This window comes from Brachyhypopomus gauderio, chromosome 4, assembly GCF_052324685.1.
Source record: "Brachyhypopomus gauderio isolate BG-103 chromosome 4, BGAUD_0.2, whole genome shotgun sequence".
NCBI lineage: Eukaryota > Metazoa > Chordata > Actinopteri > Gymnotiformes > Hypopomidae > Brachyhypopomus > Brachyhypopomus gauderio.
In genome coordinates, this window is record NC_135214.1 from 23,365,231 (window position 1) to 23,390,868 (window position 25,638).

Genomic DNA, 25,638 nt, shown 5'->3' on the forward strand with positions numbered 1-25,638 from the left:
GACTGAAAACATATACACACTGAAATAAATGAAGTGGCGGAACCTGGTCACTGATTATAAATGTCTTGATAAATTCTATGAAGATAAAGCAAAACAAATAAACACATCAGATGCACCATGAGATGCAAGGAGGAACGTCTATACTCATAGTCAAAGCAAGAGAATTAAAGTTTGAGTGCCATGAATAAGAGTTGGCTGCTTACTCAATGTGGAGGAGGTTAGGCAGCCTTCATGGCCCGTGTGTTCATGTGTGAACTGTTTTTTAATCTGAAAACACGCCCCAGCCAGGAGCCATCTTGCGTCATCCTCTCCAACCACAGTACACACAATTGGCAAATTCACGAGACGTAGAGGAACCAATACCAATAACACGTTGGTAATATTGCAAGGATGTTTACATTCCAAATTAATTCTTAGTACTCAAATGGCGCATTTCCACTAGGGCCTGCTTGGCGCGGTACGGTTCGATTCGCGACGGTTTGTGAGTGTTTCCATTAGTACCAGTACCCTGTGAGCCGGCCCCTTTGGGTACTTTTTTCGTACCGACTCGCTTGAGGTTCTAACCGTTCCGAAGCGGTACAGTTCTGTGACGTGGAGGAACAGCATGACACTGATTGGCCAGGGAGTGTCGTCACAGGTTGCGTCAGGAGAGCGACTCCTCCGCTATGCTATGGACTCCTCAGCCATTTTTAAAACCCAAGGAGCGAAGTCTGTTCCCTGGTCAAACGCCGAGGTACAAACCTTTCTGTTAATAATCAGCGATCAAAAAATCCAGGGCGAACTGGACGGGGCCACTAGAAATGTAAAGGTTTTTAGCGAGGTTTCCGCGCTAATGGCCACTCATGGCTACCAGCGGTCCGTTCAGCAGTGCCGGTCGGTCCAAGCTAAAAAAGCTTAACGCGATTACCGGGCGGTGAAGGACCATAACGGACGCAGCGGAGCAAACCGCAAAGACTGGAAATGGTTCCAGCAAATGGATGTCATATACGGTCACCGGCCAGCCAGTAACGGAAGAGAAAACGTGCTGGACAATGTCGGTGCTGGAGGCCACGGAGAATGGTGAGTGTATTGTGATTTCACAGTTTTACTACTAGGCTCGTAAAAGATGTAATATGAATGTAATATGAACGCATCTATTGTAAACGCAGGAATTTAGAGCTGTGTTTGTAGTTATTGTTACCACCACAGTCACTACTGTACAATAGCTAGCTCTTAGCCTTGCTAGTTGCTAGTTAGCTGTAGCCATAAACACAGCATGAGCAGCGATGACGTGCTACACATTTTGTGCAGTTACGCTATATTGTTGTTGCTTTCACGGGAATACTTGTGTTTAATATTTGTTATTTTTTACGTTCAAGATTCCCCTTCCACTGACGAGGCGAGCGGAGTTGGCGGAAAATGTTTCCTTCAACCGGGCTTTCCTCGGGGTGCTTGGCGAACTTGTGAACACCATGCGAGACAGACGCCAGTAAAAGCACACAAAATGTTGCTTGTAGTACTATAAATATTTATTTCATATAAAGCTATACGTATATATTTGCTTTTTGCACTTTTTTAAAACTATAACTATATTATTTACATATGTTGTACTTTAAATATCTATATTTCATAATAAAGTTTGATTTCATTTGATTGTATGACTGATGCTTTTTATGCAGGGTGTGTTCAGCCTGTTTGAGTAATACCAAATTATTATCAATAATTAGAGCAATCACATACAATAATGAAGATAAAGATAAATAAGATACAATAATGCTATGTGTTAAGGGGCGTCGACCGGTGTTGTGGTCGTATACAAATGATGTCACGACACTACAACCCGCGCGCCAACAGCGACTCCACCCACATTGGGGTGTTTCACCATTGTAATGGAAACACAACGCGACCGTTCCGTTGCGAATCGACCCGTACCGAACCGTACCGCGCCAAGCAGGCCCTAGTGGAAATGCGCCAATAGTACCCAGTTTGCTCAAAGTGCCACCGGTGAAATCTGAACACCTGACTCACATTTCCTACCGTTGGAATGTCTAATTTCGAAGCGCTAACAAAGGCTAACAAGGATTGGACACAATGGAAAGGCAATGGAACATTTGTGAAATGCTAACCGACATGTATTCTCTAAGTTAGCATTGTTCACTCATTGAAGAAGGCAAGACTTCACAGCTTTGTATCTGATGTTATCTTCTGTGCAGGAAATAAATAAAATGTCTCAAGAGTTTAAAATAACGTCAGCCTTTTCATTACTGAAATGCTGAAATACCCTAATAATGATGCTTATGTGACTGAGGAAAGATATTGCCCTACTTTCAAATGCCTGAGTATTTTCTGAAACATGGTGCTGACTAAAACTACATATAAAAGTCCAGGGCCAGTCAGAGGTTCCATTACTCATTCAGTCAAAAGCAGTAAACAGTATGACAAGCGTAATAAATAACATTCAGTTTTTACACAAATTCGATTTAGTGTTAACAAGGTCAATGATTTGACAAATGCTACAACAAGTGTTCATATTATCTTTCAAATTATTGCTATATCAATTCATTTAAAAACGCTTGGAATAGCCACTTGTATTGCATTACCACATTACCATTATTTATAGCTTATCCCTATCAACCTTCTGAAAAAGTCTCATATATTTGTTGTCTTATTATATCGAACCTTGCTGTTAGGGATCTGTGTGTATGGGAATCTATAATTATCAAGCTGTAAGAAATCGAACTTGTACTGACACGATATTCCAAATATTTAACACCAGCCAAATTCTTCCAAGATCATAAACGATTTTGCATGGATTGTAAGTCCATGTTGGTATTTTCTGAAGTACTATGAGGCCTCATAAATGGAGCATTATGCACATACTGTAAGAGTTTCCTTGAGAGGCAGCAGACCACTGACTGTGTCAATATTAATTCACCACTAGTCTAGACCAAAAAAAAAACGGAGTGTCTATTTGCACCCGGGTACAAGTAGCATTTGCCACACAGCGAGGCTATTTTCACCCCTTAATTAAAAAAAAAAAGCGAACCCATCTGCGCATGTCTACCAATGAATGCGCGGGAGCGAAAAGGCGCAAATTCAAAGGAACCGAAACGGAGACAGTAGGAAACGGTAAGCAGAATTTGGTTAATAGTTATGTATAAAGGTCCATCACTCAATTTAACTTTACATTTTAAGATATATATTTAAGAAATAGTGTGAGAATTATTATCCAACGAACACTGATATATTTTTGAGCTAATAGGAGCATAATAGTGGCGAACGTAAAGTGTTACCGGGTGGGGGGTGTAAAATGGACACAGCGAGAAAAAAAGACAGATTTCAAGTGTGCAGAAACAGTCTAAATAGTCGTTTGAACTAACCTAGTGAAAACCGGGACATTAAATAATTTTTATTTTTTGCCGCGACCGAATATTAAAAAGAAGACAAACCGGGACAGCGACGTGAAAACCGGGACAGGTGGCAACACTAACTGGCGCTACAGAGCTTGGAGGCGGACACAAACGCTGAGGAGAGCGAGATTTATTAAGAGGAATGATCATGATCAAAGTCGTTCAAACAGACAGGGGTCATAACGGGCGAGCCATCCAGGTTTGACAAATAAACAGGCATGACGATACTAAGAATTAAACTAAGACACCGAACGAACACTTTAAACCAAACACGGGGTAAACGCATACAAACTAGAAAATCAGGCTACAGAAAACACAGACGACTGAGCAACGAAATGAGTAGAACTCACAGACCAGAAAGCGTAGAACACTGAACAAAGAGCATGAATAACAAGAGCACAACACGACCAAAGAGCATGAATAACAAGAGCACAACACGACCAAAGAGCATGAATAACAAGAGCACAAACTAACCAAATAGAACAAAACAACCAATAACCGATAAGTGAAACACTGGGACTATAAATACACAGAACTAAACTAGACACACACAGAACTAAACTAGACACACAGGTGAAGACACTGATGACACGGGCGTGTCAGACGAGGGGAAACCATGGAGACAGACATGCAGGGAACAACACAGACACAAGGACAGGAACAAGTGACAGAGAGGGGGGTGTAGCCCTACGTGACATTGCTATCTTACAAAAACAAATTTGTCCAGTCTATTTTTTGAGTTTTGTGTAAAATTATATAATTTTGTCTTTTTGTTCTCTATTTTTGTGTTGTTTCAGTACACACAAAGGACATGAATGTGTATAACAAAAGATGTACAGTCCTTTTGAATTAAGGTTTTTGCATGACAGAGTCAATATGCCAGACTTATAATGTAATGACTATTTTATATAAGCTAATATTTGTGTTTTCTCCCAAGAAGGAAGAAAAGCTAAAGAACATTTGTGAAGGATACTCCTTCGACAGTTGTGAGGAATTCCAGAGAGCACTGAGATTATGGAGTGAAGAGGGCTACCATCCAATGCACAAAATTAAAATTTATTTAAACATGATGTAAATAATAAAAACCCCAATTTATTTCTTTAAAAAATGTACAAACCATCCAGAAAAAATGAATTAAAAAATCAAATCTGTCTTCTGCATTCTGTGAAATTAAATAAAATTAAAGAGGCTGATAATGTACTGGCAGGAAGAATATTTGTATACATCATACTGTAACGCTGGCGACTGGGTGAAGGACGAGACACAGAATCCTGTTCGCTACAGACGTTACTTTATTTGTCTTTACACATATAGCGCAGACAGTGCACGTTTAACACTCATATAGAGACACGTAGACTCAGACAACGACGAGCACAAGACACTGCGCGAACGCACATTAAATAGACAAACTACATAAACCCCACATGATGACGAGACGAGCCACAGGTAAAACGAATTATCACAGGACGCAACCGCACCCACGGAGATCCACTGACGCAGACGACGTAAACACACGCCCAAAGGGAGGGGTCGGGGACCATAACGTGACACATACAATGTGGTGTACATATCAGGGTGCTACAGACAGATATTAACTTGTGTTACATTTTGTTTTAACATTATTTATCACTGGCAGTGTATATTACATGTAGTATTTACCATGTGATTACTGCCATTAGCGGTAAGCGACTTAGGATAATTAAATTGCTATTTAAATTCTAAGCATGGTAAAGAAAAAGACTCACAAGTGAAAAACAAAATTCAAACAGGTCTACCCCATAACCCCAAATAAAAGTATCTTCACTTCTTGTAAAATAATTTGTAAGTAAAATGGAACACAAAAGAATAGTACTAATCTTTGATAAATCAAAATGTTGGGTGCAAATAGCACACACTGCTGCATATACCCGGGTGCAAATAGCACACACTGCTATGTACACCCGGGTGCAAATAGCACACATTGCTGCATATACCCGGGTGCAAATAGCACACACTGCTATGTACACCCGGGTGCAAATAGCACACACTGCTGCATATACTCGGGTGCAAATAACACATACTGCTGCATATACCCGGGTGCAAATAGCATCTGCCAAAAAAAAATGAGGAAACAGTCAAATCGCAGTTCTGGTGCCAAACACATTCTCACTTTCTCTCTCTCTCTCTCTCTCTCTCTCTCTCTCTCACACACACACACACACACACACACACACACACACACACACACACACACACACACACACACACACACACACACACACACACACACACACACTCTCTCTCTCTCTCTCTCTGCCCACCACCCACTATGCTCATATTCAGTCAGAGTCTGGTTCAGAATTTCATGGAAATCCGCTTTCTAGTTTCTTTAAAGAGGACAGATGTCACAAACAAAGGCCCTATTCACCATCAGTGGACAATTACATAACGAGAACCACAAACACACACTCTCTCTCTCTCTCACACACACACACACACACACACACACACTGGACTCAAACATGGAATGTGATGGCTCTAATGACTGTAAGGTGTAAGGTGCAGTACTACAGACACTGGTGAAATGGTGGACCAGAACTCAAGGAAGTGGAGAACACTGCAGTCATGCTGTGCCAGGCAGCTTAACGGAGCCTTTCACGAGTGATTACGTCAAAACAAAGTCTGTGGAAGTTTCTTAAAGGTTTCCCTTCACATTCACACACACACACACACACGCACGCACGCACACACACACACACACACACACACACACACACACACACACACGAACGCACGCACGCACGCACGCACGCACGCACGCAGGCACGCACGCACGCACGCACGCACGCACGCACACACACACACACACACACACACACACACACACACACGAACGCACGCAGGCACGCACGCACGCACACGCAGGCACGCACGCACGCACGCACGCACGCACGCACGCACGCACGCACACACACACACACACAAACACTGGTTAAAACTCACAAAAGTGGCACACTTTAGAAATACTCAGCCATGTTCATGCACAATATATGCAAACACTGATGTATTCAGCATTATGCAAATTAGTCACTCAATGGTTGAATATGCAGAATAAATATTATCAATTCAAATGTGCATGTAAGTGGAGAACTTACTGTACTAGTTGGAGAGGTAGAGGGTGAGGACTCTGGCGTAACCAGATTGAGGATAAGTTCTACTGGAGAAATCATTGTGACGCTGAGGTCAGAAGACCACCAGCAGCACCCAGAGGACCACTTGCTGCACACACTTGACTCAACCCTGAGGTGCCTCACGCCGACGGTGTGTCCAGAACCTCTAACTGGGTCTCAGCTCTGACCCAAATAACACATGAACCGAACGTCTCGCTATTTCAAAACGTGATTACCACAAGTAAGCTGTAAGCTTTGTGAGAGGTCCATGGAACCTGAGCAATGTTCTCACGTTCATAACAATGTCCACTGGGGTCCCGGTGTCCTTAGAGCAACAGATGGATTCATTTAGGACGGATCTACAGCAAGATGAAAAAACGCAGCAGATTTATCATATTTGAACGACAAAGCAGCTCGGCTTCAAGTTATTCAAAGAATGAGATGATTAAAAGGAACAGCTTTCTGGGGTGTGTGCCTGTGTGAAAGAAACAGGAAGAATGAAAGAGAAAACAAGAACCCAAGCTTTCTTTCCCCTCTCCCGTCGTGTACCCATAATCAGCAAGTCCAGGGCTTTAGACAGCTGAAGTAGTACCCACTCTCCTTGCCTGTCTTAGAGAGCGCAGCCAATGAGCATGTGAGCTGAAGACCTAATCCAATGAGCACGCGCACACAGCGCATTCTTTGAACCAATCAGCGCTCATGGTCCAGGGTGTGCAAGCCAGTGACTGGCTGCAGTCCAAACAGTACAAGCAGTGGGCTAATGAGGTATACACCAAAAAACATGGATCCCGAACAAGAGAGAGTTCACAACAGCCAGTGTTTGAACTAAGTAAGAAGCAGCTGAATTAGCAAAAGCCAGTAAACTCTCAAAGCCATGAAACCATGGTGAGATTACATATGACTAATTGATGAACAATATAGTGTGTATGTGTGTGTGGGGGGTGTGTGTGTGTGTGTGTGTGTGTGTGTATGCGTGTCCCATTTGGAAAAGAGCTAGGGTGCATGGGAAAGGGGTGGGGCCAAAACAGCCAGAAACTTCTCAATGGAAAAGAATCAGGAGGGGAGAAAGAGAGAGAGAGAGAGAGAGAGAGAGAGAGAGAGAGAGAGAGAGAGAGAGAGAGAGAGAGAGAGAGAGAGAGACAGTGACAGACAGAGAGGCAGAGTGTGAAAGAGAGACACAGAGAGAGACATACAGACAGAGAGAGAGAGACACAGAGTGTGAGAGAGAGAGAGAGAGAGAGAGAGAGAGACAGTGACAGACAGAGAGGCAGAGTGTGAAAGAGAGAGAGACACAGAGAGAGACATACAGACAGAGAGAGAGACAGAGTGAGTGAGAGAGAGAGAGAGAGAGAGAGAGAGAGAGAGAGAGAGAGAGAGAGAGAGAGAGAGAGACACCAGATAAACCAACCTCATCTCCACATTCAAACACCACCATGAGTTATTGTCAGCCAGTGGCTGTATTATGTCTCTGAGGTAGCAGAAGGCAATAGAGGTAGAAAAAATTAATCAGGTGGAAATCATCAAAGAGTCCTCTCAAAGTTCCTCTCTGTTTATTTAACAACTTCTAGAAATGTCCTATTGACACTTCATGCATGTCTTGTGAGGAGCAGCTTTTCCAAAGGTCATGTTTGTGCTCCACCACTGAGCTCACAAAGAGGTCATGGCAGGTGGCCCTGGTGCTGAGGATCAGCCAATGAGATGCTGTGGCTACTGAAGAGCATCCTAGGACTCTCACCCGCAGAACAATGGCGGAACGGTCTCTCCATCACACTATCACTCCGTGATGAGCTACTAAACGTTCGGTATTCCACTTCACCGCGCATTCCCCGCATTACGCCCGTCCGACGACCGACGGATTTCTTGCCACATCCTTTTCCCCGCTCTCTAACCTGCATATTGTAAACGTGCACGCCTTCCTGGGGATTCCCGCTCACAAGCCTCTGTGTTTGTGTCCACGACTTACTTACCTTTGGGCCATATCTAGCCACAACATACCTGCCACAGTCATACTTGGAATGCAAGAGCCACTCCTGAGGTTGAAGAGCATGTGATTCATCCTTCTTCATGTGATGTAATTTAGAAAAGATGTAAGAACTTTCTAGAATTGTACCTTTGCATTGACAATCACACTGGCATGAGTAGCGTATACTGACACGTGCACTGATGAATTACTGGACTGTTTCACAATAGGCAGGATTTCCAGACAAAAATAGGAATACAAAAAAAATGGAATCGGTTGGAATCCATTTTCTACACATGCACACAAAAACATCCTGGTTTTTAGGGGTACAAGCTTATGAACTAATTTTGTTTTCTTGTATTTTAAAGAGTCAGTCTCACACATACCACTACATATCTGGACCAGGTTAGTAAGTAACATTCCTGTTTAGTACGAAACTTCATAGATAGTTCATAGATATCTGCTTCATAGATTGTTCATAGATATCCACTTCATAGAAAGTTCATAGATATCTACTTAATAGCTATATGAAGTTATACTCGGTGGAACAAGCCACTCTAAAAGGTCCTTCGTGTTCACAACTGTGATGTTCTGTTTCTATGTTAAGCGGACGTTTCTAAGCGATATGTTAATTGTGTCCAAATCTATGCGAAGACAAAGAGCACGAGAGAACAGTGAGAATGTTACGTTCTTATTATTTCAACATCTCATCGGTTTTGCCAAATTGTGAAGTTTTATTCACACTCATGAGAGACGAACTGTGAAAAAAGCAATTTCACACCCTCCTCCCCTCCCCCCACTGAACCGCCACATCCATTAATTCATCGGGACTTCAGTATCATTCTTGCTGTTCTTTTATGGCGCAGGGGACGCGTATGTCAATGAAGGAATGCAGTAGAAGAGATGCCTGCATTGTAAAAACCTGTCACTCTCCACATCACACACTCCCTCAAACTGATAATTCATGCAAATACATAAAAGCTTTTGTTTGGATTTTTGGATTCAGAAGTAAAACAGCTGCATCAAAATCCCAATACTGCGTGTACAGTGTGTGTGTAAACGCAATACATAAAATGCTTACGTAAAACAATGCTTGCTACTTTTGCTAACAGTTAGCTATGTTGTGGGGGGTAGCTAGGGGTAGCTAGGTGTAGCTAGGGTTCTTCATGCCAGTTTTTTCCTTTCAGCTTTGTACAGGGTGGCCGTGTTCACTCTGTAGTCAGAGCTGAAGCACTCGAGTTGTTGTGGCAATAAATATTGAATGTTTTTGATGGGGGAGCCCACCGTGTCAGTTAACATAAGAATGCATGGTCAGTGACTTCTACACAAGCAGGAGGTAGGTGTAGCATAGGGCGTAGTGTGCTGCATCTCACTGTACTGTAAATGTGAACAAACCTACACAAGTGAACCAAATCACACTTTCCCCCAGCTTATAGCCTTTTATAGCATTTTGCTAATGTAACATGCATTACCTCAGCAATATTCACTGTGCTTTTGTTTTTATCATGTTTTCACATCATGTTTTCACTTCTATTTATTTATTGTCCTTAAATAATTAAGGACAATTGAAACACACTACGTACAGATGTCATTCAATGGTAATGTTCTTTTCTACCAGGGCCTGAATTGTACATAAAACCACAGTACTATTGTTGCTGCTGATGTATATTTATTGCTGTCTATTTACAAAGAGACACAATCTGTGTAATTGTTTATTTGTAGATCAGTTATCTGTGGTCCTGCTGTCCCGTATATCCCCGTAGCGTCACCCAAAACCAGACTACTGTATCGTAGCCCCAGACCTGATCATAGCCCCAGACCTGGTCACACCACATGACAGTTTTGGTGAAGTACTTGTAAACGTCAGAGCTGAATATATATATATATATATATATATATATATATATATATATATATATATATATATATATATATATATATATATATATATATATATATCAGTAGCGAACCGTGACCATTAAACCTGGGCCCACTCCCCCCGAAAAAATGTGTTTCCTTTCCTAATTAACTGCAATAAATAAATAAAAAACTGAGACGACAGTACAGCTTTAGAAACGCAATAAACAATATCTGTACTAGATAACTTCTTAAGCAAAATAAGGTTCCAACAAAATAAGGTTTACAGCTCCGTGTTCATCGGAAGCGGAATATGCAAACAACGCGCTCAAGGGAATGAATCGAAACTAGCTAGCGGTGGTACGCTAACGACAGCTAGCGTCGCCACAGCGGGCGGAAATTATCATACAGTTAAGCCCGCCCACTAAGAGGGAAGATATGATTGGTCAATTTTACTGTCATTTGAAACTGGTATTGCGCTGAATTATAACTGCCAGGCCCTCTGTAAACGAACAGTGGGCATCACAGTCCTGATAGGGGGAGACACAGGCTCAAAGGCTTCCACTTAACCCCTCACCTTCCAACACAGATTGAATAGACACGGTTGAATAATGTTTTGCTTATATTTTTGTAATTGTTTAGATGTCGATTGTCAAACTGTAAGTAGATTTTTTTAAATTGGATAAATTATATATATTTATGTTTTAAGAATATTTTAGGCCCTCAGAGAGGGCGTAGAGGGCCCTGACAGTTCCACACTGATATATATATATATATATATATATATATATATATATATATATATATATATATATATATATGAATACACACACAGGGAGACAGACTGACTGACAGACAGACAGACTGACTGACTGACTAGTGGTTTAAGAATGTACCACTGAACGCATCATTGTGGGTATTACACCATTCCCAAACGGAAAGGAGGCAATGCCGCAAAAACACTGTTCTAAAGGAAATGAGTGTGTGTGTGTGTGTGTGTGTGTGTGTGTGTGTGTGTGTGTGTGTGTGTGTGTGTGTGTGTGTGTGTGTGTGTGTGTGTGTGTGTGTGTGAATATGTGTGGGAGCACCCACAATCTATTCACTAGTACAGCGAAACAGGAAAAGACAGAGACACACCCCACCACACCCCCACACCTACCCCCCACACACACCCCCCACACCTACCCCCACCCCCCACACCCCTAGGTCTGCCTAAAATATACCCTGCACCTTCCACATGCCCCCTGAGCTGCAGAAGTATGTTAGGTTACCCAATACTCCCCTTTAGCTGTATAAGCATGTGCGGTTACCCAACATCTTTCCACATGACTATGTATTGTTTCTTATTCAGGAGAACAGGCAGTGAAAACATGCCCGGCTGTGACTTCCCTTATGCACATTTGAATAGTACAGTTCTATAACATTTTAACACATGCATTATGCAAATTTCACTGACACAGAAACACACACTCGCAAAAACCCATCCATTAAACACCCGTCCATTAAACACCTGTCCATTAAACGCCTGTCCATTAAACACCTGTCCATTAAACACCTCTCAATTAAACGCCTGTCCATTAAACACCCATCCATTAAACACCTGTCCATTAAACACCTGTCCATTAAACTGATGTGCTCAAATTACCACTAGATGGCGCCAGACTATTCACAACTCGTGCTGCATTGAAGAGACTGAAAGTAAATGAAAGCATGATAGCGAAACTGTGTGTGTTGCACGTGTGTGTGTTGGGTGTGTGTGTGTGTGTGTGTGTGTGTGTGTGTTGCGTGTGTGTGAGGCCTCTTCGTGTCTCGACCTTGTTGAGCAAGGATGACCAGATCTTTATGTAAAAAATGCTGCATTCCTGAGAGATTTAAAGGAGACAGGAGAAAACAGGAAATACCAGTCCTGTCATATCTGCTGTGTTTGGGATCAGCCCTCCATCTTACCATTACTCCAACAATACACACCATCCCCACAGCATTCCAAATATCCCACTATTACACATTATACAACAACATCAACTATACAAATCAGAAATCCATATATATCTAACATTTTTATCTATAGTCTATAGACACACTTCTTGTCATCACAAACAAAGTCAAATGCCTACATGCCCACAGTCCTAATTACTATGTACATAAAGACCCCTGCAAATGAATATTCACCTCTGTGTGCTGAGGCCTTTGAGTTAATGAGTGGATTACCACAAAAAAACCAGAATAACAAGATCCAAAACGGACCCGTGCTGGCATGTTACTCGGTCAACTCTACTAATAATAACGATGATTACTTAAAACAGATTGTAGTGTAAGTATCAGTTAAACATATGCGCGTGGGGGTCTGTGTGTGGAGGTGCATACGTTTGCACCCCAGTGTTGGCTGGTGCTGTTATGGGCGTTGACCTAAATAAATAATTTACTCATGAATATTCATAAGACATGAAACAGGCTGATTAAACTGAGCAGAGACATCAAAGATATGCACGCGCCCTCTCGCTCTTTCTAAAACGAATCTTAAAACTCAAATAAAATCCACACACACGAAACAAAAAGCAACAAAGACCAGCGTTGTCGTGTCGTGTGTGTCTGCCAGCACATCCAACATTTCTGAGACAAGTTCTCACGAGTCTCTGATGAGTTTGGCTTCGCTGGTGCGCCACTTCCGACACTCCCCACAGCATCCGAGACGCGGCAGCCGTGCAGCCACAACCTTCGAGGCCGAGAAACGCTTCCGCTCTGAGGGCAGAGAGGCCGGCACAGGAAACAGGAAATGGCACACAGCCCTGTGACCAAGATCACAGATGCAGGGCGTGTATGCACAGGCACACACACACACACACATGCGCACACACACACACACACACACACACACACACACACACACACACACACACACACACACACACACACACACACAGAGAGACAGTCAGACATACACCCACACACACACACACACACACACACACACACACACACACCTGTGCCCAATCAGACATCCCTTCTGACTACATATTGTTTTGTTACCATGGAAACCAGCAGTCTCAGAGACAGGGAAGATAGGAGAAAAAGAGACAGTGGGAAGAAAGGATGCAAGAGATAGAGTGAGAGAAAGAAAGAGAGATAGAAAGAGAGATGCTGGACAAAGCTGATGCAAATGAGCTTAGAACAGGACAGAACAGGAGAGCATGTCAGATAAAGGAAGAGAGAGATAGATGAAGAGAGATGAAGAAAGAAAGAAAGAAAGAGAGAGAGAGAGAGAGAGAGAGAGTGAGCGAGAGAGTGAGATGTCAATAATCATTGAAGCACTCACATTTTAATTTCAGTAGCTGAATTAGCGTGTTTAAAGGAACCTTTTCACACGGATGACACATTTCAGCATAGAATGCCAGAGCTTAGCCTGTAGTTTTCTACGCCAGACCTGGCGCTCTGATATCAGCGTATGCATAACAGGTCCCATGGCAGGGCTCACACCAGAGTCCCCACACAGCTGCTCAATAACAGGCACGTCCGGCCTAGTGTTACTCAGAGCTAAGAACAGGAGAATAAAAGGAAGAAACCCAGTCAGTTGAACTGCAGAGGTGTATAATCCAGGTTCAGAAAGTAAAAGTCCTCACCAGGATTTTGCTCTGGCTTCCTGGATTGTGATGATTCCACTAATTTTACCTGGATTGCTAATTAGAAAATCTAGCAAGCTTGAGCAAAATCCTGGTGAGGACTTTTACTTTCTGAACCTGGATTATACACCTCTATTGAACTGGCACGAGTTTGTTTTGGGGGGAGACGTATATGTGCACTCATGCTGTATTTCACTTTGTCTTTTTACATATTGTGGGATTGAGAAAGAAAAGAACAGTGAGGAAAAGAAGAAAAGAAGAGATTCATGCAAATGACAATAAAAGTTGCTCTTACGCTCACCTCACACACACACACACACACACACACACACACACTGAAACAGAGATTCTGAGGTAAAACGAGAGAAGCTTAAGACAGATCAGCACGACACCGATTCCTTACACACCTGCTTTCGTGAAGCCAGGAAGGTAAATCTCTATTGACTCACTGAGAAGAGGCGTCAACACATGATTTATCTCAGCACACAGCCAGTTACATCTGAATCCCCCTCCCTAATTGTACACAAGGACCCTTTAATCCAAACAGGTTGTATCAGAGTCAATGTGCACTCTCCTGTCCTATACTCAGGCCTTTATTAAAGCAGGCGTGCTAAACACTGCAGAAGCGGCTTGTGTGTAACTGGAGCCGAGTGAAACCATAAAGTGATACAGAGAGAAACAAAAGAGAGACCTGAGATAAGCATCTATTACTGTGATCAATATGGAGGTTTATGTTACTCAAATCAATAAGACATATTTTCTCATAGTGCGTTACTGTGTAATAATGTGGGCGTGGTCATTGGGTTGCACACACCCTCACCAGTTGTGGTGAAGGGACGGATCGCATAGAAACTTCACGCTTTAAGTTGGGGGGTTGAAACGTAATCGTTGACATTCAAAAAAAATGGGTGGCCAGTCCTACAGCAGGGCTCAGGTGACAACTTGCATCTGGAAATCAAAGCTAATATCTTTATCGGGCTGTGAATGACTCTAGGTCTCTCTCTGCTTTTGCAGGGGACAGATTTTATAGATTAACGTTCAGTAGTGAAACATAAGCTGCGTCGTCACCGTGGCCACTTCACACGCCACAGTGTGATATCATCTGGCCAGCAGAGCAGATGACCCGCCTGAATGTGGACGTAAAACGCAGACAATCACAACAACGAGACAATCACAACAATTTCATGGGAAATCCCCAGAAGTTCAGTGGTGAACCTGTGACTGACATGGAACTGGAATTTTAAAAGTTCGAGGTGTAATGAATGTGCGGTGTAAGGTGTGACACATTTGTTCAAGGAGACGGGCTTCGACACAACAAATACACAACAAATACGCAACAAATACACAATGGCAACACTACAAACTTCTGCCAAGAGTATTTGGCTGCTTCCTTCTCCAGTGTTGTTAAAGAAATGACTGACATAGTGGCATTTCACACCGGGAAAAACCAATAGGCAAATGTGTTCTTTGTAAAAATGGAAACTATTGTTACATAGCTTTAATACTCTCAAGATTTTGTTGTATTTTCGGTTTTGAGATTGTGAATGAGACATTTTTCCCTACTACTTATAAAATTGTGAATTGTGATTTTCCAATTGCATGACATAAGGACTGAAAATTCAAATTATAACTGAGAATCGTCAATGAATTCGAAAAATTCTATATTGTTTATTTATTTACTTTTTTAAAATGTCTAAGAGGAGCACATTCAGTGAGGAGATGTTTAAAAAATGTGCAACCTGCAGCTCTTCCTCAACTGGTACCAATTCTGGGTGACACACAGTAGACAAAGACAGAAAGAAGGTTGAGAAAAGTGGACTAAAAATTAGCAATGACTGAAAACAATAAACACGAGTAGGCGTGGCCACAAAAACAGGTTCAAATGTCCCCTATGACATTCTGAACGAAGCTGAACTAACCAATCAGGAAGTGCTGGGAGATAGAGTGGTCAGAACATCCAATCACAGAAGAGTAGGATATTAGCATACAGAAGAATCCACTGCAGATAGTCGAGGTAGTCTACAGGCTTGAAAACAACCTGTCCCACGCACCTTTATCTTCTGACCGCATCTGTCACTCACAAACACCAACGCTGCTTTTACAAGAGGGGTGTGGTTCACTGGGGGGCTTCTCAGCGTACGGAGACGTGTGTACTGCAGCAACATGAAGTGCTTTTGGAAGTTTGGAACTTTAATTGATTTATTGAGCAGGTCTACTTAATTATCAACTAGTCTCTACAGACCCTTTTAGTCTTGAAAAAAGCACCTGTGTCCAAACACACAGGCATATAGAAATGGGTAAAGAGTAACCCAAGAATTCTAGTGACACAAGCAAAGCAAATATATTCTCAAACTTCTTACAACAGTATGAAAAAAACCCTCTCTCTCTCTCTCTCTCTCTCTCTCTCTCTCTCTCTCTCTCTCTCAATTCAAAGACACAAAAATGGGAGCACTCATATTTCTGCATGCATGGCTACGTGCCCACACACTCTCAGACAAACCGTGCACACTCACCTAGGATAGACAGCACAAAGTTACCAAAGATCTTTCAAAAGCTTTCACACAAACACATCAGTAGAAACACTCACAGACATGAAGCCATTTCCTTTCTCTATTGTTGGTGTGCTGTTCAATATCATACAATGTAAAAGACAAATTGTCTCACGTTTGATTTTGCACATAGCACATAGCAGCAGATACATTTGCACATGCACAATGACAGACAGACACACACACACACACACACACACACACACACACACAGGAAGCTAAAAGCCTCTTACCTTGGAGTACTGCCTACGAAGGCTAAAGCGTTGCACCATGCTGACTGAGCAGAGACTTGACTGGGAACACACACACGTTCACTTAACACACACACACACACTTTCTTGCATACAGTAGAAGACATACACACACACACACACACTCTCTCTCTCTCTCCCTGCTTATCGCCAGCTACCACACATCCGCAAACACATCGTACACTCTCTCACCCCTACACACACACACACACACACACACACACACACACACTGTAGTCTGATCCAGATGTAGGCTCTCTGTGGTATATATTGCTAATCTATTGAAGACTGCTGAGAAAAGGGAGAGATAGAGAAAGGGAGAGATAGAGAGAGGGGGAGATAGAGAAAGAGACAGATAGAGAGAGGGAGAAATGCATTCTGCTGTCCTGCTCTGTACTTAGAGCCAATATGAATTCTCTCTCTCCCTTTCTCTGTCTGTACACAGAAACACAAGGCTGTCTCATGCTTCCTGACTGTAAGCTGAGCGGTGTTGCTAGGGGGGGTGAATGGGGCAGGAGGGAGAGGAGCCGACTGTGTTTCTCCCCCCAGAGAGGGTGAAAGAGAGAGAGGGGTAGGGGGAAGGTTTGGGGAGTATAATGGAGATTAAATAGGGTGTGGCTTCCTCTATAAATGATAGATAAATGTCATAGAGCCCCACACACAAAAACACATACATCCACGCGCGCGCGCACACACACACACACACACACACACACACACACACACACACACACACAAACACACACATGATTTTCCAAAGTCTTGCTGTGGAAATCATTAGCTTGCAAAAAGACCCCAGTTTCCATGGTATCTGACCAAATGACCTCATCGACCTTGAGCTCCAGCAGTGCTACTGTGTGAAAGGGTCTGTGAGACTGTCCCTTTAGCACAGTGACACACACACACACACACACACACACACACACACCTTCTGAAGCCATGTAGACTCACTATGCCTACTGTTTTTTTTTTGTTTTATGTGTGCGCATATGTGTGTCTAATACAATCCTACAACCATTCATCACTTACAGTCCTACAGCTGATCGTTTGAGCGCTCCCTCTAGTGGCCAGATTGACTTCATCTTAACATTTTTAGTCCATTGCTTCCTTAAAAAAATTATTGAATATACTTTAACCCATTTAAAATGCTTGCATGTTCATAAGCACAAGTATTATATTAAACATTCAACATTCAGAAAGCAGGAAAAATATGATAAAACACTGCTGATAAAACAATAAAACTGACTATACTGTGCCTACAAACAGGCTGGGCGTCGTCCTAATATTCCATGGAGCACACTTGATTGACAGCATGCACCCCTAGACTCTAGCCTACTACACTTAGCCCACTACACTACTCACGTAGAGCTGAATATTACGCCACATGGAGGGAAGATTGGACTAATATAAACGTACATGCACAAACATCACAATGAGGACGCCAAAGTCACCAGATTCTGGAGTTATGACGTCAGTGTAACTAACGTCAGTGTAACTAACGTCAGTGTAACTAACGTCAATGTAACTAATGTCAGTGTAACTAACGTCAGTGTAACTAACGTCAGTGTAACTAACGTTAGTGTAACTTATGTCAGTGTAACTAACGTCAGTGTAACTAATGTCAGTGTAACTAATGTCAGTGTAACTAACGTCAGTGTAACTAATGTCAGTGTAACTAACGTCAGTGTAACTAACGTTAGTGTAACTTATGTCAGTGTAACTAATGTCAGTGTAACTAATGTCAGTGTAACTAACGTCAGTGTAATGATCTGCTCTGATCTGATCTAATGCCATGTCTGATCGTCTGTCTGTTTTAATGTTTTAAATTGACTGATCCTTCAAGATCACCAAGGAAAACCCTGATTTCTGCGAGAAAGTGCGATCTATAAAATCAAAACGTAGGGCTGGGTCTGTGACTCCAAGACTCCAAGACATTCACTACGGTATCGTAAAGCCCGCGTACAAACATATGAATCAACATTCCAGTTTGACAGCACAGCTATGTGTACGCCTTACGAGAACCGTCCCGACACAAAAATAACTCTGAACACTTAGCAAACGCTTTCACGGACCAGATGCGGCACGTGTAGAAGGAATAAGGGCCAAGATGACTGCATCACACGTGCCAAGACGAGGTTGTTTTTTGTGCATGATGTCAGAGAACTTGAAGTATGCCGTGAATGGAGAAGTTAGACAAGTGACCCAAACACAAGCTGCACATTGTTTTAATCTGTGGAACGAGGGCTTTTAACACCAGGATTCGTCGCCTACCTTTTCCGCATCATCTGCGGGCTGGAAGCACAAGACAACGGGGGGCGTGTCCAGGAAGGCGGAGCTGCTGGGCGTGTCGGAGGTGGAGAGCGACCGCGAGCGGTCCGCCTGCAGCACGGCATCGTGGGAGGCATGGCGAGGGTTCAGAGGGCTTCCTCTCGAAGGCGGGTCAACGGTGTTCCCGCCCACTTTGGACCGAGGGCTCTGTAGGCTGTTCCCTCGTCTCATGCCAGTGGGCGGGGCACTGCTACTGCCACTAATCGCAGCTGCGGAGGAGGGGGGCGGATCCAGAGTGCAGGTAAAACTCAATATCAGGCGTTTAATCTGATGAGACACATTTATGGCACTAGCAAACAGGAAAGGAAAGGAAAAGAAGGAGGAGCAGGAGGAGTGGCCTATTGAGAAGGGGAGGGACAAGTGTTTACAAAGAGACTGACATGCCTGCCTCAGGGAACTGTGGGTGATATGAGACAAAGCATGCTGGGTTTGTGGTAACCCCTTGACCCTTAATTAATCCTGCGATACTATGCATGACCAAAATAAAATCAGTTGTACTACCACCGTGATGCAGTAGAGGGTGCAAGTGCACTTCTTTAGCAGAAGCAAACATTTACACTAGAGTTGCAAGTTTGGATTTGATGTTCAATCAACCAGTATATGATTCGCTGGAAGGTGTACGCTGGAGGGAGCATTTTATTGCCTCTTCCCAGGACATGCATCTGTCAGTCAGCTAAGGTTTTCTTAACTGTCTCGGTGAAGAAATATGAATAGGTCAGAAATGAATAGAACAGTGAGAATGAAGAACAGACCAGGAAGTGAACAAGCAGGCAGACAGACGCACAACTGTTAGGCCACGGTGCCTACGGGCTGGGGCCATGTAGAGAATACTAAACTCAGACAAACCCAAAGCAGAGAAAACAGACGGCTAACAGGTGCTACAAAACAAACTAACAACACTGTTCACACACCATCGCAGCCCCACAACACACACTTTCCCGTCTACAACACTACACACAAGACAATTCCAGCTATAAGTCAGTTACACACAACCCTAGAGGATGTGTTGGAAGATTTTAGGAAAATGACAATAACATTTTCTTCTCAAGCAAGCATATATATACACTGTGTATATATATGTGTATGTGTGTGTGTGTGTGTGTGTGTGTGTGTGTGTGTGTGTGTGTGTGTGTGTGTGTGTGTGTGTGTGATAATAAGGAGAAGGAAAGAGAAGGTTGAGGCTCCACTTACCATCAGATCAATACGGTCGAGCTTTTCTCAGAGTGGCAGGTCAACTAGAGAGAGATAAACAAGAGAAACACACCAAAGATAAAGGTAGGAAGTGAAAACAAAATGCAAGTGAAAGTAGTTATTATAATCTTCTGAGCTGCATGAACATATTTGTCATGACAGAGTTCATTTAACGCCGTGTCCCAAACAGACACATTAGTACATTCTGACAACACACACACTTCTGCTTAAAAAAAAAAAACACATCCACAAAATGTACAAAAATATGACACAATCTATCTTTAACATGTGGCAGACGTTAAATGTGGACGCTGGCAGTGTTCTGCAGTAACCCTGACTCCCACTGTCTCCTGCAGGGCCACATCACAGCTCATCTGCTCCAGGACGGAGGCATTCCCACGTCATGTAAACCAGACGACCCAAACCACAGGGTTCTCCTCGAGAACCAGGACAGTGCTGACCCCATGACACTGGACTGAACCACGGAATGTACTGAATGCTGTGGCCATCAGGAGCTGACCAATTGATTTGTATGATCGAGTGCAGAATTCAGTAACAAGAACCCCAATGATCTCTCTCTGTCTCTCTCTCTCTCGTCTCATGGTTCATAGATTGTGAGCCGACTGTCTGTGTTCGGACTTCCTCTGTGCCTCTGTACCATTTGTGCAGTTAACCCACATATTGGTCCAACACACACTTTAGTGATAGTTCTGCCTCTGCTCATGACACATTCTGGTTATGTGTGTGTGTGTGTGTGTGTGTGTGTGTGTGTGTGTGTGTGTGTGTGTGTGTGTGTGTGTGTGTGTGTGTCTTGTGAAAGGTGCCTTGTGAAAGGTGTGTAGACACTGTGTGAGAAGACAATAGCCCTTCTCAAAAAATAGTGAACTCAGTCATGGGCCAGTCATGGACGCGCACACACACACACACACACACACACACACACACACACACACACACACACACACACACACACACACACACACACACACACACACATTTAAACTCACAAACAGTCCAGTCAAAGGTGAACTAGTCCAAGCCTTAGAACAAAAGGCCTTCTAGAAATCATTGTGTCCACAAACACACACATATACACACAATGCAAAAGCCATTCAGTAATGTTTAGGGTGTCAAAGTGGCTTTGTTTAGTTGTCTTTGCTACAGTGACTCACATCAATGGGGATACTGTGGTGACACCTCTGTGGGAAGAGATCCAGTGCATTCTGCGTGTGTGTGTGTGTGTGTGTGTGTGTGTGTGTGTGTGTGTGTGTGTGTGTGTGTGTGTGTACAGTATAGGACGGTAGCATCTGGTACATTTACTAAATGCTCCATCTATGTTTGTGTGAGTGCTATAGTGTGTGTCCATGTGTTTGTGTGTGTGTGTGTGTGTGTGTGTGTGTGCTCATGTGTGTACTAAAAACTCTTAAGTCAGATGTTTTCAGATTTACTGGTTTCATATCTATCCGTTTCTTTCATACTTCAAATTTTTAATAAGGTATAATAAACATGACCTTGTCAAAGAGCAAAGCAACCATCTAAATTAAAGCAACGCCACACCTGCTATTAAATGCTACAATTAAACTAAACTGAAATAGAAATGCAGTGATATAAAGTACATTACAGCTGTATATCATTGTACACAAAGTATACAATAATAATACAGGTCCATAAAATGTTCGTATCATAACACTTCGTAACACTTAATCAACAAAACAACAATGTACTATGTGCACTTGGCTGTTAATAGCAGCATGACCTGTCCTCTGTGCTAGAATCCTCTCTCGCACGCACACACACACACACACACACACACACACACACACACACACACACACACACACACACACACACACACACACACACACACACACACACACACACACACACACACACACACACACACACTCATCACCTATTTAAAAAACTAGTATTGCTCCAGTATAGAGTAACCAGAGCCTTCGTGACCTACTCTTAGTGTGTCATAGAACTCCAGCTGACTGAAGCTGTCCAAAAGCCCATACCGTATCTAACATGCCTGACCCGAATGGGCCTCGGAGTACCACATACGCACAAAAACATCTGTGGCACACACAGCACGACACAGCCCAGGCCAAATGATCAGCTCATCAATTAAACCGACCTATAAGAATTCCTCTTGCTTCTCAGTTCAATGGCCGACTCTTAAATCAGTGTGCATAAAGCCGGGTTGAACATGCACCAGAGCAGTATCGTCCTGTTATACTGACCCAGGACCTGTTGCGGCTGCCTGAACTGTAACCTGAGCTAATAGACAACCATTAGCAGGGCGAGCTTCAGGTCAGCATGAATCGGCAACACTCTTCTAACCACACACAACATAGACAGTGCTGCAAGAAAGAGCCAACTGATTTTAAAGACTTAAATGTTATATCTACATTTTACATTATATAAAAAGTATTTAGTGTACAAATGAAATCCTGCTGCATTCTAAGTATTCAAAATCCATTAAGAAAGGATAAATGTAATTATTGCATTATGACAGCTCACACTTCAACTGACCAGGCTGAAGGGTTTCACAATGGAGCTGTCAATACTTAAATACTCCTCACGTCCATCAGTGAAGCACTTCATGAAGAATGGATTACATTAAGAGGGTTACGGTAAGTAGACTTTAGTTAAACTTGATCCAAATCTTCTCAAGGATAAATCTCGTGTCAAATGTGTTGAAGCAGTACATCATATCGTGGAGAATGAGGGAAGATGATCTGGTACTATTCCAGTCTCCATCTTTTTCGTGTCTAAATGATGTAATCGTGAATCCAGGAAGTGGCTGGGACCACCGGGCAGGTCTGACCCATCTGAGTCCAGCCATTTCAAGATCACTGACCTAATCTTCACCGTTGCAGGATTTCAAAACGCCGCTGACTCTACTCGAATCCTGACCATAACAAGTGTTGAGAAATGTAGTTACACACATCCGTGTCTTAAGTTCCATGAACTCAGTACAGACTGCTTCATCTCAGAAAGAAGCATCAACATTTGAATATGTATTTCTAGTAAGTAAGTGCGTCCACAAATTGTTAGCTGTATAGCATAATAGCTGATGAATATAGGCAGCTGTCAGTGCTTTAGCAAATCAGAGATGTGTGTACTACTCACACGACCGCGCCTTGGTTGTGTTCCGCTAGTGCAATGTGGTTTTAATGATGGACCACGTTTGTATTCCGTTCAAGTCCGAGCACGCGAACGTCGTCGTGAGCGCGCAGCGAATCAGCGTGAGCGCGCCGCGCGTCGGGAGGGGAAGCGGCACGTCACTGCGGTGGCCTGACGCGCGTTGAGCGACCGGACTGGTGTGTGTGTGTGTGTGTGTGTGTGTGTGTGTGTGTGTGTGTGTGTGTGTGTGTGTGTGTGTGTGTGTATGTGTGTGAGAGAGAGAGAGAGAGAGAGAGAGAGAGAGTGTGTGTGTGTGTGTGTGTGTGTGTGTGTGTGTGTGTGTGTGTGAGGGGTGGATAGGGAGGGGTGTCGCAACACTGTCTTACCAAACGTTCAAAACATCCTCTTTCTTCAGTGCCCACGTTCCGTCTTTTAGGGAACGTTCGCGCACGGTTTGCGCGTGACGACAGTCCCGATCTTCATGGCAGGTCCAAACGGTCTTGGAGACGAACCGCCCGGCGAGACTGTGGGGAAGCGGGTCAGGGAGGAGCGAGAACACGGCATTTGTTCCCTCAACGCGAACACATTGCCAGACTAGATAAATGTTGCTTTGTTTAGGGAGTCACTTGCGCCCCCCCCCCACACACACACAACCACACACTCACTCACACACACACACACACACACACTCACTTACACTCTCTCTCTCTCTCTCTCTCTCTCTCACACACACACTCACACTCACTTACACTCTCTCTCTCTCTCTCTCTCTCTCTCTCTCTCTCTCACACACACACACACTTTAAACCTACATAAACTACGTCTAACGGTCTCATATGGCATGTCAATACGCCAGTCTTGATTGCCGTCTGATTGAAAACGAATCGTCGAATTTAACCAAGTAGCTGTTTTGCAACGTTACGACATTTTACTTTGCCGAAAATAAAAAGTGCGCCCAAACTACGGACTGTAATTCGTCTGCGACAAACGCTGCAGTAAACATTTTCTGTATACTATTAGTTTACGGTCTTGAAAATCCCTTGAGTTGCAGTCATTTCAACAGACTGTCTGTGGTAGGTGTGAATTTAGATACGCGAGTGGGTTTATTCAAACATGACACTGCAAAACAACTCAACTCAACTATTAATTTGTTCATGTATTTATATGTATTTTAATTTTGATATGCTGAATAGAAGTCTGAAAATATTGCCTGATACAAGAGCTTATCTGTCCCACGAGCACAATAATTTCGGCACGCAAGAGAAGAGATTATAAGCCATCGCTTGCAGTTCTTTACACTCGGAAGTAGTCGAATAAAACGCAACCAGAATAAAACCTTGCAGGTATAAAAGTGTGTAGGTACACATACGTGACATATTTACAAAGTTTCTGCGTGGTGGTCTTGATCTGGGTCAATTACATTAACCTATTAAACTTTATTCACTTGCAAAATATTAAACAGACAGAAGGAGAAACTAAATGACTGAGGATGTATGGAAATGTGTTAGGGTCCTTGGAATTATTTATGTTAGTGTTTTAAATTGTGCTGCCAAAGCACTCATGAAAGCCTTGTGCTTAAATCAAATCAGGTTTTTCTGTCATTGCACAAAATGATTAATATACACTGCAATGAGATATCGTTTCTGATCCATGGTGCAAAACACAAGATCACAGCACAGTTACAGGATGACATCAGTGTGAATGCACAACAGTAGTGTGAGATGATGGGTGCTGAGAACACAGGAAATACCATAAACCCATAAAGAATACAGTACTGCAGTAACATAGTTATCCATCCAAGATCTACCACACATACACACACAGTCACACCCATAACACTCACGAGACCTCATACACACTTCGATGCAGCAGACGCTTGTTGTAAACATACACACTGATGAAGAGTATATTTAGGCTGCAGGAGTTGGATTGGAGATTGCAATACTACAAAATACTGTGAAGAATAAAACAGAATAGAATAAACTTGAATATTATAGAATCTGTGTGTAGAGTACAGTATGAAGTCACATAAAGCTTGTGAGCTGTGGCTGTTCATAAGTGTGATGTCATGGGCAGCTGTTGTTCAGTCTGGTTGTTTGCACCTTCATTGGGCTCTTGAGGCAGGATGAACTTCTTCAGAACGTCCACTGCTGGGCGTTCTTCGTGACGGACCTGATGCTGATGTTCCTGTTCTGATCTCAGGTCATCGTTCCCA

The 25,638-nt window shown here is 43.0% G+C and overlaps 1 protein-coding gene and 1 long non-coding RNA gene across 7 annotated transcripts in view; one reads left to right on the forward strand and one right to left on the reverse strand.

Annotated features, from left to right (window-relative positions):
• tmcc1a (transmembrane and coiled-coil domain family 1a) overlaps window positions 1-24,061 on the reverse strand; it is a 31,341-nt gene extending 7,280 nt beyond the window's left edge. Inside the window, exons 1-3 of one of the 6 annotated variants that reach the window (XM_077003131.1) lie at window positions 23,810-24,061; window positions 20,292-20,335; window positions 19,044-19,309 (exon numbers count right to left, since the gene is read on the reverse strand). In XM_077003131.1, the coding sequence (XP_076859246.1) occupies window positions 19,044-19,271 (228 nt within the window). In that variant the 5' untranslated portion in view covers window positions 19,272-19,309; window positions 20,292-20,335; window positions 23,810-24,061. Of the gene's footprint in view, window positions 1-6,523; window positions 7,083-16,754; window positions 17,156-19,043; window positions 19,310-20,291; window positions 20,336-22,829; window positions 23,378-23,429; window positions 23,544-23,809 lie in introns of those variants that run through there. The other 5 variants (XM_077003130.1, XM_077003132.1, XM_077003137.1 and 2 more) reach the window with 5 other exon arrangements.
• LOC143512602 (uncharacterized) lies at window positions 446-1,637 on the forward strand. The gene is made up of 2 exons (XR_013130494.1): window positions 446-1,059; window positions 1,359-1,637. It is a non-coding gene; the product is annotated as an uncharacterized LOC143512602 (long non-coding RNA).
• Window positions 24,062-25,638: the final 1,577 nt, after the last annotated feature.